At 40.4% G+C, this 17,283-nt stretch overlaps 1 protein-coding gene across 2 annotated transcripts in view; it reads left to right on the top strand.

Moving 5' to 3' along the window:
* piezo1 (piezo type mechanosensitive ion channel component 1 (Er blood group)) overlaps nt 1–16,159 on the top strand; it is a 120,476-nt gene extending 104,317 nt beyond the window's left edge. For both annotated transcript variants that reach the window (XM_033612916.2, XM_033612915.2), the window contains exons 41-54: nt 781–925; nt 2,461–2,608; nt 2,947–3,099; nt 3,524–3,585; nt 3,829–3,987; nt 4,659–4,806; nt 5,469–5,657; nt 6,478–6,570; nt 7,606–7,778; nt 7,926–8,048; nt 8,152–8,231; nt 11,157–11,346; nt 13,257–13,398; nt 13,536–16,159. In XM_033612916.2, the coding sequence (XP_033468807.2) occupies nt 781–925; nt 2,461–2,608; nt 2,947–3,099; nt 3,524–3,585; nt 3,829–3,987; nt 4,659–4,806; nt 5,469–5,657; nt 6,478–6,570; nt 7,606–7,778; nt 7,926–8,048; nt 8,152–8,231; nt 11,157–11,346; nt 13,257–13,398; nt 13,536–13,664 (1,934 nt within the window). In that variant the 3' untranslated portion in view covers nt 13,665–16,159. The remainder of the gene's footprint in view (nt 1–780; nt 926–2,460; nt 2,609–2,946; nt 3,100–3,523; nt 3,586–3,828; nt 3,988–4,658; nt 4,807–5,468; nt 5,658–6,477; nt 6,571–7,605; nt 7,779–7,925; nt 8,049–8,151; nt 8,232–11,156; nt 11,347–13,256; nt 13,399–13,535) is intronic.
* The last annotated feature ends 1,124 nt before the right edge of the window (nt 16,160–17,283 follow it).

Below are 17,283 nucleotides of genomic sequence, written 5' to 3'. Positions count from 1 at the left end.
TCTTAAACAAGTCTCAGCCAAAACTGGGTGCCCAGTGGCTCACCTGGTAGGGCAGGTACAATGGCTGTGTTGGTATTGCATTGGCCTCGAGTAAGAAAGTGCCAAGTCTTATGTTCATGTCAGTACTTTGATAACTCCTGTGTCAATAAAAGTCTCCATATTGTTGTGTTCCACTTCTGTGTCCCCGTTCTTTCTTTCATCCAGCAGCCACCTCACCTAAAGCTGTGTTGGGACTGTGTGAGCAGTGTTCAGTACTGCTAATCCAAACTGAGCATTTCCTGCTGCTGCTTTCACATTTAATATTACACTGTCCTGTACAGTGCTGGGTCTGTGTGTAACACAACCTCTGATGTAGTTGTTCACTGCATTGATAAGAATGTGTATCCCCTCTATTATGTTGTACCCACGTGTTTTAATTTGCTCATTGTAAGTCACTTTGGACAAAATAATCTGTTGTTGAGACACAGACAAGATTCCTGGAGCTAACTCTTGACAACATGCATGCTGTGATTGTTGGCTGCAGGAATCATCACAGCTGACTGTATTTGCTGTTCCAAACACCAATGTTAATTTTGGAAGATTGCAAGTAAATTCTGCTTTCAACTGAGGAACCTTTTACGGTTTCTGGGCTCCACTCAACTGGTATTTTCTGTTTATCTTGATCTTCTATGCTGATGTGTCATTTGGACCACAAGATATTGACATAACGTGGAAAGATTTTAAACTATGCAACCTTTTCTTTCTCTGTGGTGCTAATTGTGTTTGAATCCCTTCTTGCAGCTGTTTCAGTGGAGTCCACAGCTGAGACTGAAGAGCCCTGTGAAGAGCCAATGAAGAAGAAGAAGCAGAAAGGCAGGAGGGCAGAGGCAGCCAGTCAGAGATTGCTGGCTGTGGGACAGAAGATAAAACATGTCTTAATCTCTGGGTGAGTAGAGTAGGCACCCCCCTCTAAAAACATTCATCAAAATATTTCACGTTAATTACTAGGGGTGGGAATCGCCAGCGGACCTACGATACGATATTATCATGATACTTAGGTCACAAAGCGATATTATTGTGATTCTGCGATATACTGTATATTGCGATAAAATACATTGCGATATATTACCATTTTTTTCCAACTACAAATTATTTCCCCAAAGGAAAACTTTGACAACATCAGTTTCATCAGATAAAGTTTTCAGTCTGTCCCTCTGACTTTAACCATTTTTATTGCAGAAAAATGTGATGCAAAGCAGACAGACTGACCAACACCGTCATAAAACCTGTCAGAAATGCTGCATACACCTGACAAACTGTACTGTTGGCAGATTTAACGCCCTCTGTGAGGCCAGATTAAGTGCATGTGTGCAACACTTTACATGCAGGTATCCCGCTTATTGAATGGCAACACCTATGTTAGAAAAGTTGTCTGTTACAACCACAATCCCCCATTTTGCAGGAGGTCTGCAGTGTTTGCTTGTGTGTGATTTTCGTGTACTGCTCTAGTTTGGAGAATGTGAGACAGCAGTCGCCAGTTCACTGTGAGATAATGTGCCGTTATAGTCATATATGAATCCACTGACCTTGAAGTCCAGGCGTCACAAGTTAATGCCACCCTTCCTGCTTTATTCAAAGATTCCTCAACTTTATGCTTCACTTCTCTGCAAAGCTTGGACACAACTGTGTTGGTAAAAAAAACATTGGGATGGAGTCACATACCTGGGTTCCAGTGTTTCTAGCATGTAACAAAAGCCTTTGTTTTAAACAACGCTGTATGGACACAGATCTTTGCACATGAAGTAGGTGATGGGCTGTGTTATTTTCTTTGCTCTCTCAGAGATGGATGGTAGTTTTGTCAAGTGTGTGCAGTGGGAGCGGGTTTAGTGTTAGCTTGGCCATTAGCGGCTAACGCTATCTCTGGATGATGGACACGGCTTGCAAATCGCATGTGTCATATCTAAATCCTCCTTTCCTTCCGTCTTGAAAGATCCAAAATAAGTCGAGACGTTTGATTCAAACACTGACGGTGTGTTTCTGATTTCTTTCTCCGGTGCCTCCATCTTTGTTTTGATGAACTTCCTGCCAAATGCTGCAGACTGAGACCTCTGCTGACCTCACCAGGAAAAAACATCAGCACCATCTAGTGGAACAAAAAAACAATTGATTTTATTATTCTAGTACCATAATATGCATTAAAATGTGTATGCAAAAATTATTAATGTATATGATAAAAGACAGATACTTGGTGTCCCTGTATTGATACATTAAGGCCACACATAATATCGCGATAAAATGCTGTATCCATTTTTTCCCGAACCCCTATTAATCACTTAATAATCAACATAGTTTGGAGTAATACAAATAATTTTGTTGCAATCCTTCGAAGAAAATGAAAACAGTTTAATGTTTTACTGAAATGTCGTCACTTTTTGCACTAATGCAGTGGTTTAATGTATGCCATCTTGTTTTCTTCTGCAGTGTTCAGAGTGTTTACAAGCCGGTGCAGGGCTTCTTCAGGGGTATTCTTCATGCTGAGTATCGGGCTGCCACAGATGTCTATGCACTCATGTTTCTGACTGATGTCATTGACTTCATTATCGTCGTCTTTGGCTTTTGGGCTTTTGGGGTGAGAGATGAATAGAAGGTTTGATGCAGATGTCAGTTTGTAATTATTTAACAATAATTAATGATTTACGTCAATGAAAACAGAAACTACAATGAGACGAAATCACATTTTGTGATTAAGATAGAATGTTTTTTTTTGTTTCAAAATTGAAACCAAACTGAAATGAGAGCATCTTCAAAAACTTAAGATGCTATTAAAATTGAGTAGGCCTACTCAGTCAACTTGCTTAAGTTTACTAGGCTTGTCTTATTTTGCATGCAGTGTCAGGTATTGCTAATTGACAATATTTATTACAGATTTCTCTTGACAGTCCCATGACTTCAGTCTCTCTCCTTCAGAAACACAGTGCCGCAGCTGATATAGCCTCCACCCTGTCAGAGGACCAGGTTCCTGAGGCCTTCCTGGTGATGCTGCTCATCCAGTTCAGCACCATGATCATTGACAGAGCCTTGTACCTACGCAAAGCTGTCTTGGGAAAACTTATCTTCCAGGTTCAGTTCATGTATTCAGATTATTGCCGTTCAGCTGTCTGTCTTGTTCCATATTTTCTCACTGAAAAAATTAGGTCTGTGGCTCTCTGCTACTTGTTTTGTTTGTTCCTTCATCCACCATCACACATTAAATCAGACATCAGCGAGTAGAATTTCATGTCTGCATTTCAGCATTCTTTGCAAATGTATTCCCGGAAAAGTTTAATCTATAACATCATGTACCCTTATGAGTGCCCAGATGGGGAACTGATGTTACAAGTGAGAACTAGGCGACATTTGGAGAGGCCAGTAATATTTGTTAGGATGACATATTTAGAGTTGCCTTGCTCTTCACTTAACAACATCTCTACTAATGTGCTTTTCTACTTTCTGAGTATTTGAAGTTTTTTTTCCCTCACACCATGCCTGTCCCACTTCTGTCCAGGTGATCCTTGTGTTTGGGATCCACCTTTGGATGTTCTTCATCCTGCCTGCTGTCACCGAGAGGTGAAGTCAAACTAAATCATATATTTATTGTATTATTGGAGTATTCGTGGTATCCATTGGTTATCACCAATGGACTAAATCACAAAAAGTGACTTGCATTTTGGTTTATCTTGGTAAAAATGCATCACTCTGATTATACCACACACCATACTGTATGAGTTTAGTCTTCAGAATACTTCTGCAGATTAAATTTAACATTCTTAACAAGCTTTATTCTGACTCATTCTCCTTTTCTTTGTTTAGGAAGTTCAATCAGAACTTTGTTGCCCAGCTCTGGTACTTTGTCAAGTGTATTTACTTCGGCCTGTCAGCCTATCAGATCCGCTGTGGATATCCCACTCGTATCCTCGGCAACTTCCTCACCAAGAAATACAACCACCTCAACCTGTTTCTCTTCCAAGGGTATGGACACAAAGCAAGACTGCACCTTTCTGCACACTATAGTAGTATAAACATTTGGAACAGATGTTCCAAGAGTCAAAGAAGTGTTTGCATATTATTTATATATAATTGTTTTAGTTCTCTTTTAAGGGTGAGATCAACAGTCCAGTGGAAATGCTATGTGTATCTATCTGACAGATATTAGGTGAACCTTTATCAATACTAAAGGACACTGAGAGTGTTAAAGTTGGGTTATGAAGTCCTCTGGGAAAGGAAAAAAAACAACGTAGAATTTGAAAACCCAACCTCCCCTTGCAGTTCTCCTTTGTCTGTCCCTCGCATCAGGAGAGCATAGGCATATACATGTGCATCATACAGTATTTATTTTTTTTATTTAAAAGTCCATCTTCCATTTTTGGGTTGCTTTGCAGTTTAGGCAGTTGTTGCCTATGCTGGAATAGCACCTTTCTCTACATCACTGGCTAGATTTTCTAAAGCCTGAAAACCGATGGAACGGAACATGTCTAGTTTTCTCTCAGACCATTTGAATAAAAATATGCTCAAAGTTATTATGGGATTTTTGCCCAGTGAAACCAAAACAAAAATGCCTACCCCAGCTTTAAATGGGCCAAGAGTCAGCATATAGTAAATTGACAGTATGATATGGATGCTGTGCTTATGTTTAAATGTAGGTTTCGTCTTGTGCCATTCCTGGTGGAGTTGCGAGCAGTGATGGACTGGGTTTGGACTGACACGACTCTGTCTTTGTCAAACTGGATGTGTGTGGAGGACATTTATGCCAACATCTTCATCATTAAATGCAGTCGAGAGACTGAGAAGGTATGTCGTGTATGAGTACAATGATATGACAGCAGACCATTAATTAAAGGGGGAAAGCAGTAACTCCTCAGAATCAGCTACAATAGATAAACTGACGGAAACGTACTGTAGTCCATCAGTGTCCTATATACAGCTTGTGTTTGGTGAAGACACCCTGTTGTGAGGCTCTATAGGTAGCAAAATTTTGACCATTTTGTCTGCTTTCATACTGCAGGGTCTAATAAACATTCCAGTCTCTAGGGTGCAACTAATGGTGTTTGAAACCTTTAGTCTTGTTATTACAAAGGAGCCCCATTAAACACAAATGTTTAACCCAATTGTGGGTGGTTCAGTGTACTGGTGTACTGTATGAGTCTCTTTCCCACCATCCATCCAAGCATTTTCTGCTGTGTATCCATGGCGGGGTTGCGGTGGCAGCAGATTGAACAATTTAGTTCAAACATCCGCCAGACAGTCAGATGAAGCCAACAGAAACACATCACCTGCAAAGAGCAGAGAAGCAATGACTTCCTCACAGGGTCACAGACAAATAAAAACCCAGTGCCAATTTCCTCTAAATTATGGTTTGCACTACATGTAAAGAAAATACTCAGCATTTCAAGTGAAAAAAAACAAACTTAAATAATTTTTATTATCTATTAAAAAATATTTTCTGCCCTCAGAAATACCCACAGCCTAAAGGACAGAAGAAGAAGAAGATAGTGAAATATGGAATGGGCGGACTCATCATCTTCTTCTTGATCTGCATCATCTGGTTTCCCCTTCTGTTCATTTCATTGGTCAGATCAGTGGTGGGTGTGGTCAACCACCCCATCGATGTCACAGTGACTGTCAAGCTGGGAGGATACGAGGTAATTAACATTTCATATTACATCATTGCAGATATTATTGTATGTGTCACAACCACTAATGTGTCAGTCACTGCCTGTTACAAGCTAACAAGCTAGCAAACAACATAAACCAAAGATGCTATGCTTACCATTCTGATATATATGCTAGTTGATTTTGATGTGCTGTGTGCTGCTCTTTTACCGGTCAACCTACCACTGCCCGCAAGGCCAAGATTCAGATTTTCTCTGCAAGGGAGAAAGAGTGCTTCCAGCCCCCTTTCAGAATATTGTTTTTTACTTTTTATCTGGGAAACTAAATATTAATCATAGACATCAAAATTTAAACAAAATTACTTTATGGGTATGATTGAATAGCTTAAACAAGCAAACGCTGATAATTTTTGAAAGTGAAATCACTTCAATCAGGTAATCAGGGTTATCCCAGTTGTGGACTGAGACTACAGAAAACCAGTGTTACAAACTGGAGGCTTGGAATTTGAAAGACTTGGGCATTTTAAATTGTGCTGTAGACTCAATTCTGTGGTACGTTTTGCGGCTGTGCATGTTCTGATCAACTGGCAAGTACATTTGCCAAGAGGATGGAAGTTTGAGAATCAAAAGGATCATGGATTATCATTAGAATTAGAATTTGAATTCTTTGCCAGGGCTCATAAAAGTAAGGTTACCATACACATCCCAAATTCCAGTATGCAAGATGGAGATCATTTCAGTAGCACTGGATCTCTACAGTTTACATACAGTACAGCCAAATGGAAAATACGTGCAAATGTGACAGAGTATGTGCATAATCCACTGCTGTATTTTTTCTGTGTATGTTTAGTCCCTGTTCACCATGAGTGTGCAGCAGCAGTCCATCCAACCCTTCACAGAGGCTGAATATGACCAACTTACCAAAGACTTTGGAGACAACGCAGTACGTATTAATTTCACTTGCATGTATATCTCTATCTGTATGTACTGCTACTACTGTATCTGTTTTTCCCTGCTGTCTACTAAATACAAACAATTATCAGACTGGTTCTTTAGAATTCTTTTAGACTCGGTGTGCCATCCTCAAGTTTATTTAAACAGTTCTGTCATTCTGTAAGGCAGTAATTGATATATTTAGTAAGACAGCCCTAAGGAGGTGAAAGTTGTGATATCATTCAACATGTGTCAAAATCCCCTACCTTTATGGAATAGCGCAGAACATGGAGCTGCAGGTTCTGGAAGTATTTTTCAATCTGAAAATGTATATTTAAAAGTTTACTTTTAGTGATTACCTCAAACACAAAAGACTCCTGGACAAGCACTTGATACTACAGGATTATGTTAATAGCCATAAGTTATGTTTCAGCTTTAAATCCAAGACTCACTTTTGTTCCCATCAGTTTATATGGCACAAAGTCATTGCTTTGGAAAATACAACACCTAAAGAAATACATTACAGTTTAATCATGTTCAGTACACTTAAAAATGTTCTCCTATGTACCCTGAGTTATCACAGTCATTACCCTGTTGATTGTTGAAAGTGGCATGGCAAGGAAAACAGTCCAGGCATCACTGTCTTTCCATTGGAGTACTGCAAGGATCGTGGCTTGGTCCCCTCCTTTATTTAATATACACCACCTCCTTTGATCCAATTATTCACTTCCATGGTTTCTTTTACCACAGCTGATGATACCCAGCCCAAAGACTGTCTGTCCTTCCATACTGTCTCAGCATTGATTTCACCCTCTCAGTGTCACTGATATCTTAAATGGATGGTGGAACACCCAATTTGTCTAATTTAAGTAACTCAGTTCAGTCAGTGGTGTGTTACAGACTCAAACAACATCCTTGGGAAAAATGACAAGGACTGTTTCTGCTGAGACTGTTGGTGCGTGTGTATACAGGTGTCTGTCTGTGTGTCCTACTTGAATTGTTACCCCTATTTTTCATGCATATTTTTGTGTGCATGTGCATCTAGGTAGCCATGCAGTTCATCACTCTCTACAGTTATGAGGATATTGTGACGGCGATGATTGAAGGTAGTTCAGGATCAGTATGGAGGATCAGTCCACCCAGCAGACAAGAAGTCATCAAAGAGCTACTTGGAAGTCCTGTTGACCTAACACTACGTCTAGCCTGGAACTTCCAGAGGTAAAACCTTTACTGTTCTACAAACAAAGTTGTGTTATGCTACTGTGATATTAGTGGGTATATGTGATGTATCTTTGAATGTTTTTCATTTCTAAAGGCTGATTGTATTCGTCTCTCTTTCTCTCTGAATGTTTCTGTCTCTGACAGGGACCTAGGCAAAGGAGGGACAGTTGAACACACATTTGATAAACACTCCATAGACCTGGAACCTGGGAATCCAGTCAGAGCAGATCTGGCCTCTCTATTGGTTGGCAATCGCACTGAGCCTGTGTAGGTTTCCTCTCTGGAAGAATGTTTATGTGAAAACAGGTGTTTTGCATTTTCTTTAATACATGTAGTTGTATCTTACAGATGGCATCTTGTTTCTTTCCAGGCTTGTTCCTAATATGTTTCCTAACTACATCCGTGCCCCCAATGGAGCTGAGGCCAAACCTGTCAGTCAACTGTATAAAGGTCAGAGTTTGTTGAGTTACTGTTAAAATGTATTCAAGTAAGATGTAAGATGTTTTTCATAACATGAAAAATATTACAGGCAGCATTATTTTCATCAGTCATAGAGGAGGCAACCAGACACCCAAATGAGTTACCCATACATGTTTTCCATAATGTAACATTAGGTCACTGGTTGACATTAAAATGCCATTATATTGTTGACAAAAGTTGTTCAGTCCTTGCAGCTTCTTCACAATATGCAGGGTCCACCCTCTTACTTGATATGAGCAATATGACCAACTTGGTGTCACAGAACACTTTGTTGCAGTAATGTGGTAAAGTGCTTGTTTGGGTTTGGGCAGAAAGATAAACACTAGATAGCAGCATAATGACCAACAGCCTGACTATTGTCTTAGCGACTGATATGGCTTTTACATTGGCACTTCTGGCTGCACCAACTCGAACCATGTTGAAGTGATCTGCATTTCCATTACTGGCTAAAATGCACCAAGTTGTGCCGAATCGCTTCCAAGTTGGACCTCCTCCTGAGCTGGGTCAAAGTGCACCAGACCGCCTCCGAGCAGGTTGTAGTGAGGTCAGATTGGCTTCCTCATCATTTAGGGGATGATTTAGGGCTCTAGTTTCGCAGACCGGGCGAGGCGGGGGCGCAGCGCACCTGCACTTCGCCAACTGGGTGTAGCCAGGCAGATTTTGCAAGTTTGGCACACAGTGTGCCTGGCGCAGCTACTCCTCTTTCCCACCTCCGTCCCTCCTACCTGCGCAAGTCGGAAAGAGGGAGGAGAGAAGGCGTGGAGTGGGTTTTACACACATCACACCAATCAAATGAGCCCCTCCATTCGGCCTTAAATGTGCCTCTCTCGCAGTCTCACTCTGTTTCTTTTCTTTTGAATTTCTAAGATGACAGATGCTGAGTATATACTCCCTATCTGATGCTGTGGCTGTTTGTTGTTGGCTGAGAGGGATGTGAACTCATTTGTTTGCAGCTGTTTTTAATCAAATCAGGTTGGGTTTCCATTACGCGTGCCAAACAGTGCCAATCCCCTTTGATCTGACATCAGATGTGATGGGACAGTCGATATAGAGATACATTCAGGGGCGGAAATCCCGGGGGGGACAGGGGGGACATGACTCCCCCTTCAGTAAAGCTGTCCCCCCCTAGAATCATTTGAGACACAATTAATAATTTTTGAACAATGCAGTAGTATTTATTAAAAGCACAATGTAAGCTGTGCTCATTATAATCGCACAATAATGTGCTGTTTAAATCTTAAAAGATTTAGTCCCCCCCTCCCATTCCTATTAGTGGTATATCCCACACTCTTTCCAACGAGTGGGGCTGCTTGGCAGCAGTAGCAGCGTGTGGCTGGATCCGCTGCCCACATCGCGCATCGCAGGGTAAGATGTTCACTCACACAGACACAGTTTAACTTACACAAGTTACAACACATCCCATTTACTGTTACAACAAGCCCCAGGCCCAGGCTGATAATATAAACTGTCTGCAACATTTCTCCTGCATTGTTCAAAAGCCTACTCAATTACGAGTGCTGCTAAGCTAAAAGCTAATGATTAAGCTCAGAGTTTAGTGATAGAGAGGACAGGAGAGAAAGAAGAGGGAGAGGACAGGACAAGAGCAGTCAGTGGCGGAGCAATGGGTACCTGTCTGTAGGCTCTCCACCTGTCAGTGAGACAAACATCAAAGACGTGCAGACGAGGAGCGGTCATTACGCGCAACTATTACGCACGGTTGTGAGGTGCGCAGCGGCAGATCTCACAGCACGCTGTTTATAAACCACTCAAACCACTTTAATTGCAGGAAATGTTTAGTTTTAGTTTTAGTTTAGTTAGTATAGACATTCACTCTGCCTGTTGGAGAGATAGAGAGAAGATTAAAGCATCAAATTGCGGTAAAAGATGCTGTATAAAAGACAGACTACAACTTTTTTTCCTTGTCCCCCCCTGGAATTATTCTCTAAAATTTTACTGATTATTGTCCCCCCATCTATGAAATGGGATTTTCGCCCCTGGATACATTTATGTGCTGATTGCAGATAGTTGCATTGAATTGTGTTTTTTTTGGGTATTTATTGCATCGTTAATGTGCCTGACATTCTGGAAACCTGTCTGTGAGGTTTTGGTGACGTGTGCGCACTGTCTGCCGGTCAGCCAAACTTCGGCTTACACCGGCTGCGCTCCGCCTGCGCTGACAGTAGGTTTCAGCTGGCGAGCTTTTAGCGCACCTTTGGCGAAGCCTTTTGGCATGAAACTGTCACTGCGCCAAGCTGGATCTGTCGACACCTCCCCCTGCTGCGCCGCCACACCCATCTCAGCTCACCTCGGTCTGCCAAACTACCAAACTGAGCGTGCCTCGGGTTGCGCTGCTCGAAACTAGCTCTGTGCGGGGTTCGCCACCCTGCGCTGCGCCGGGAAACTAGAGCCCTTAGTGTCAACATTAAGTAGCGCTTTGGCAGCATATTATTTGCTCCACTGAGAAGGTGATTAGCTGCAATCTTCCGTCCCTCCAGGACCTGCACACCTCCAGGACCCTGAGGCAGGCAGGAAAGACTGTGGTTGAACCTCCCCACCCACCCTACTATTCGGGACTGAATCCTTGTTTACTCCTGTCAGCCCAATCATCATGTGATCGCAGACTTTGAAAATACATGGGATATATGCGAATTTGGGTGCTTTGCATTTCATAGGAAGACGTACTAACAGTTTATGAGAACAGCCTGAGTGGGTAGCCCTGTTGTATCAAAATTCAAATCCCTGACATACTGGGCTGACTCACTGAATCAAACCAAGTCAAGCCAAGCCAGCACATGTATATTGAAAAGGGCTAACATTCTCAGACTGGATATCAGCACTAATGTTTGTCACTCAAACCTCAGAGTGTTTTAACACAGCTAATTGGTTGTCTTGTAGGTAATGAAGACGGTTACCTGAATATAACCCTGTCCCTGATGAGCGACAGATCACTGAACGGCAGTGGGAACCAGGAGTGGTGGGACATTGCCATCGCAGGCTGTGCCTCCTCCTCATGTGGGGTTCTACCCATGGTCATATTCAATGACAAAGTCAGTCCGCCCAGCTTGGGTTTCCTGGCTGGATATGGGTAAGGAACCCAGACTCACACTAAACATTTACATTGTTTGGATATATAGATTGTAATTATTTATGAAGTTCTAATGTTTTAAGGAGCCATTTAAAATAAGGTAAAGATGTGCCAAAATCAAGGACCAGAATTAGTTGTCTTTGGTTTCCAGCTGAGATCTAGGAATAACTACCAGAGCCACATCCATGGATCAGAGGGGATGCACAGGCAGATAAGGAGTCAACAAATCTGCGATACATTTAGCACCTCGAAAGTCAGCAGCAAAATAATCAATACATGAACTAACAGGGAGCAACTTAAGGTTGTCAGGACATGACATAATGCCGCGTGCACATGGAATCAGACGGACGGTAAATGGACAAAACCTTCTGGACAGCACGGGAAAATAAACAGTCCGACAGAATGGCAGGATGGTGAAAGGAAACGTGATGATATGATTTTGTTGGTTTGTTGATGCCATATTGTTTAAAAAAAAATTAAATTAAATAAAATATATTAAATGAAATATTTTTTTAGTTAATGTAATTTTTCTAGTAATGTCCAGTAATTGTCCAGATCACACTTGTTTCTGGAGCTAAATACATTCGGTTGTAAATTCTGTCGTGGAGGACGGCAAAAAGTTAAAATATTTTTAACATTACTGGCAATGCTATCTACCGTTACCGTTGTCTGTATTTTCTGTCGGCTTCATCTAATACTATCAGGTTTTCCTTCTGCCGTCTCCTTGATTTCATGTGAACGCAGCATAACTGACGATGGAGTAAAATGCAGGTATGTAAATAAGCAGAAGACAAAAATAATCTAATTTTCTAAATTTCTTTTGTCTAAAAAAAAATGTTGTTCACTTTGTCCTCAAAACTAAGATCTACATCTACAATAACACCAAGATTTCTAACAATGTGCTTAATGTTTTTTGACAGGCAGAACAACTTTTTAAATGAACAAGTACCATTAGTATGACCTGATATTTATCATCATCAGCTTTTTAGGTACATATAAGTGGCCAGAGCACTGCTATAAATAGTTCTGGTTTTGTTGAGGATATGTCACAGTGTAGATATTTTTAGGGGCGACACAACAGGAAAAAAAGCAAAAAAAAAAGAAAGAAAAAGAACTAATAGATATCGCCATGAAACTTCCCTAGTTGAGGATATTATTTTAATATCACAGTTTTCATAGGTTTTATTTTTAAATATAATATTATTCAATTAAATATGCATACATTTGCATACATTTCCAGAACAAAAATATGAAAACAGGACAAAGCCAGGTACAAAATGCTTGTTTCATTGTGTTGACATAATAGATTCAAAGATTTTAGCTATCTATTTATATTATTCCATAAATCTGAAAATACTGTCAACAGGCATAAAAAAAATCAACTTTTGCCATGTTTTAGGAATAAAATGATCAATAAATCAGGCTATGAATGATACATGAACAATCCCCTGTGTAAAAACCGTTAGGATATACACAAGACAAAAAACAAGACACGATAGGTGAATATGGTAAAATGTAAACTAACAGATATCACCATGAAACTTCCCCAGTTGATTGCTTATATTAAGACATTTTTTTTGTTTTACAGGTTTTGTAAACAGGTTAATGTAATTAATGCCAAATTACATTAACAACAGTGCTGTGATGTTCACCACAGATGCTTTTCAAATATGCATTGCCAGTACACTATCGAGTAATGGTTGCATTTGGGCAACAACAACAACAAAAAACCTTTGTGTTTGTGGTTAGCGAAATAATTTATGCTTAAGATTAGGCTTTTGATATTTTCCATACTGTTCCCCTCTGCACATTAAACACCTTTAAACATAACAATTGTTAGTTGTTTTTTTTTAATGTTTCTCAAATATAAATATTCTTTTTTTCTTTTCTTTTTATTTCTCTCGTTCCAGGATCATGGGTCTGTATGTGTCCGTGGTCTTAGTCATTGGGAAGTTTGTGCGCGGCTTCTTTAGTGAGATCTCCCACTCCATCATGTTTGAGGAGCTGCCCTGTGTGGACCGCATCCTGAAGCTCTGCACAGACATCTTCCTGGTAAGTGTGTGCAGCATGTGCATATTAACAAACACAGTCAAACATATTTACTGTACTTATGTACACAGTTATTGCCATGTTGTCAGAAGTGTCCTGGAAATTCTCCTTCCACAAACTGATGTTTCTGTGTGATTCAGGTGCGTGAGACAGGAGAGCTGGAGCTGGAAGAGGAACTTTACTCCAAACTGATCTTCCTCTATCGATCTCCAGAGACTATGATCAAATGGACCAGGGACATGCACAGTCGAGACCAAGACAGATACTGACTGACTGACTGACTGATTATGTTTGGTTGCAATAGAACACAGTGATATCTGAAGCACACTGTCCAGGGGACAGCAAAATGTCCATTTCTTATCAGAGTGGACATTGCCAACAGAACAAGGAGACATGTGAAGGGAGATGTACACTAAAGACATACTGTATGAAACATTTCCTGTTGCTGGACACCTGTTGCTGTTGAATCTTCACAGCTGCCTGAGCACTTTCATCAAACCACCTTACACTACAGACCATAGAGAGTGCAACTACAGTCCCACAGTGGGTGGGATGGATGGCAGTTTGATGTCTGGCCTGCAGGATTTGGACATTACGGCCTTGGAAGGCAAAATTAACGGTCAGATTGAGCTATGGTAATGGTCAGAGGTCAAAGGTCAAACACAAGAGATACTTTATTCCCGACTTCTGTGCATTTGAGCCACCCTGGTGGAGTGACTGTGTGGCTGAAACTGCTTGTAGGTCAAACTACCTGCAGTTACTGTATAAGTTTGCTGATTGATTCGACAACAGGCCATGCTGTCAGACTCAGGAATGCTTTAAAATCATTCATTCTTGTAACAGTAATGTGCACAGCAGCCATGTTCGTTTGACTTTGCATCATGAACAGAGGTTTGGCAAAACAAGTCTAATTTAAAGGGCTCATTTAGGGTTTAGGAAGCCAAATTCTGAGTTTCAGTTCTCAGTCACCACAGAAAACGGAATGGAAATGTACATGGCTTAAACACTAAACTTCCAAGTTGAAGAAAAGATGTCACTGTTGTGTTGGCTGACAGAACTGGTGATCTTAAAACCAAAGACAAAACACAAGTAAAAGAAGACTAGGGGTCCAAGCAGATTTTTGAGCATTTGGACAAGAAACACTTTATTTTCTTCAAGTAATTCATCGTGATCATCACTACATGCTGATGCTCTGTTGAGGTATATAAATCTACTTTCAGAAACATTTAATGTAGATTATGACCTTCTGTGAAAACGTGTTTCACATGACTACATTTGTATTGATTTTTCTTTTTTCAAGATCTGTCTAGTAATTTATGCACAAATACTGCTACTATGTGAGAAGTGTCAAAACTTACCCTGGAAAATGCAAAGATTCAGACCCCGTGCAAGACGCAGGATTTGGACTCTTAACCTTTGCATTAAAGGACAATCACCTCACCACTCAATTACTGAGCAAATCAGCTCACCAGTGTATATGTACAACCATGAAAATACCAAGGGACATGCCTAGAAGGTTTTGACAGACTGAATTATGAATTGAATGAAGTTCTGTTTACATGAGATGAATATGTAGCTTTTGTATTATTTTATACATATTGGATATTTGAGATTTGTCACAAGAGATGGGGAAGTTGAGTCTGGACTTGATAAAGTAGCAGAGGATATGGCATGTCAAGTTCACAACAGATGGGCAGAAACAGGAGGAAGCACACACTGTGGCTGCATTCAGCCACGACAAAACATAGCAAAAGGTTTATTTAAACACAAACAGTGTTGAACACCCTTGGTGCTTCTTAAAGTCAAGAATGCTTCCAAGACTTTTTCCTAGCATTTGGTGAACGCACATTGGAACAGGCTAGCGAGTGCTCAGGTGTGTGTCATTAAAGAGGGCCCGCCTTCAATTTCGGCAAATCGTGGACAAAGACTTGTGAGTACTTCATGCATGCTGAGGATACACATATGCATCCTTGAAAATTCTCTGAAGGAAGGACTCGGTGCTTGGTAGAATTTGAAGGATCCTTGACATTGGAACAGTCCTTTGGCAGGACTTGATGATAGCCTCCTTGAAATTTAGTCGTTTAAGGATCCTTCCTTGACTTTGAGAAGCACCACCTGTTGTGTTTTGCAGGTGGACAGCCTTTTAATATTGCAGGGTTAAATTCAATTCAAAGGAGCTTTACTGGCATGGGAAACAAATGTTTAGATTGCCAAAGTATGTGCAATAAAAGCAAAAATTGTATGTACAGTAAGTAAAGATATACCAAAATTTGGTTTATGTACACATCGCTGCTGATTGGGTAACACTTCTGACACATCCACCAAATGAGAGAAAACATACCCTTTGCACACCGTTTCACACTTTGAAGAAACATGTTGTTTAACCTGGAAATCATAGAAAAATGATGCACAACATTTTCTGATTGAACGTGTCCTTGGTGTGTTTCCTGACGACCTCTCCAACCCCGCCCACTGGCTGCAAGGCCAGGAAGCCAAACCAACTTCACAAACAGAAGGCAGAGAGAGGGACGTTACAAAACTTAAAAAGTCACAACAACTTAACTGTTGGAAATACAATTCAGAAAGAAATACACATTAACCTGCTTTTGTCAGGTGTATTGTCAAAGATTTACGTGAAAACTGTTTAAAAATGACTGTTGATGATATAGATAATGTTGTGCATGCATTACAACAAGTTGTTGAATATCACTGCAAGCTCACTGACATATCTGAACACCATTTAAAACAGTTGATATGAAGTGTCCAAAGAATGTTTGTGTCATTTTTGGTTTCATTTGAATGAAGACTTGTGGAGGTATAGACATTGATTGATTTTGCATATTCTGAAAAATACAGGGTGACAGACTTGTGAATTGAATATAGGTTGCAGTGAGACAAACTTTTGTCACAATTCAGGGGATGTGCTGAAAAAAAAACCTGGCTCTGTGGGAGCACCGGACTGGACTGCACTTTTTGAAGTTTGGAATGTGAAATTTCTAGAAATTTGGATTAGTTGTAATGAGCAATGCCCACTTTAACAACATATCCTCATAGAAGGGTTTGTATGATACACTACGCAAATACACGCACAGTGGCTTGTATTATATCCGACAAATTAGCACCCACTAATGACATTACGTCCCTAATGTAAAGTTACATAATTAATGTAAAGTAATGGTAAGGTTTAGGAAAAGCCATGTGATTGGGTGGCTTTAGATTTAGGCAAGTTAAGTTACTGTGGTCAGGTTAACGTAAAAAAAAAAATGGTGACGACATACCTGAAAATAACTAAAAGTTCACACAGTTCTGAACACCCCTCTGCAAGGGAAAGTCCTGTGTTTTGTGACCCATCCACCGCCCCAACATGCCTCCTTACAGGCCATTCATGACCACTTTCTTGTTAGCTCCAGTCAGCGGCAACGTGATCGTAGCCTTCCAAAATACGTGGGTTATGCACAAATTACTGGCTCATAATTACGGAGGATATATAGACCAATTTTTAGTGGACGTCACAGTTACGTCACAGCAGCTGCGTGCACATACTGATGACAGACAAACAGCAGACACTGATGACAAATGGTTGAGATACCCAGAATAAAAATGTCTTCTTGTGTTGTTGGATATCATAACAGGAATACAAAAAAGATAACCTTCATCTTTATTGAAAACTGTCACCGAGGACACCGTTTAAAGCTAAACCTTTATGGCTGCTAGAATTTAATATAAACAAAAAAAACTATATAATATTTACATATGCAATTCATAGAGCCCTACAGTTACAGCATGAAATAATATTTAGGCCTACATTCACATACACCTAGTGGCAGCAGTATTTACATTGTTCTAAAATGCATTAAAAAATGAAACGAAGTTATTACTAACTGAGCC

Source organism: Epinephelus lanceolatus, chromosome 17, assembly GCF_041903045.1.
Source record: "Epinephelus lanceolatus isolate andai-2023 chromosome 17, ASM4190304v1, whole genome shotgun sequence".
NCBI lineage: Eukaryota > Metazoa > Chordata > Actinopteri > Perciformes > Serranidae > Epinephelus > Epinephelus lanceolatus.
The sequence above is the reverse complement of the archived record's forward strand: the minus strand, read 5'-3'. Positions and strand labels throughout refer to the sequence as shown.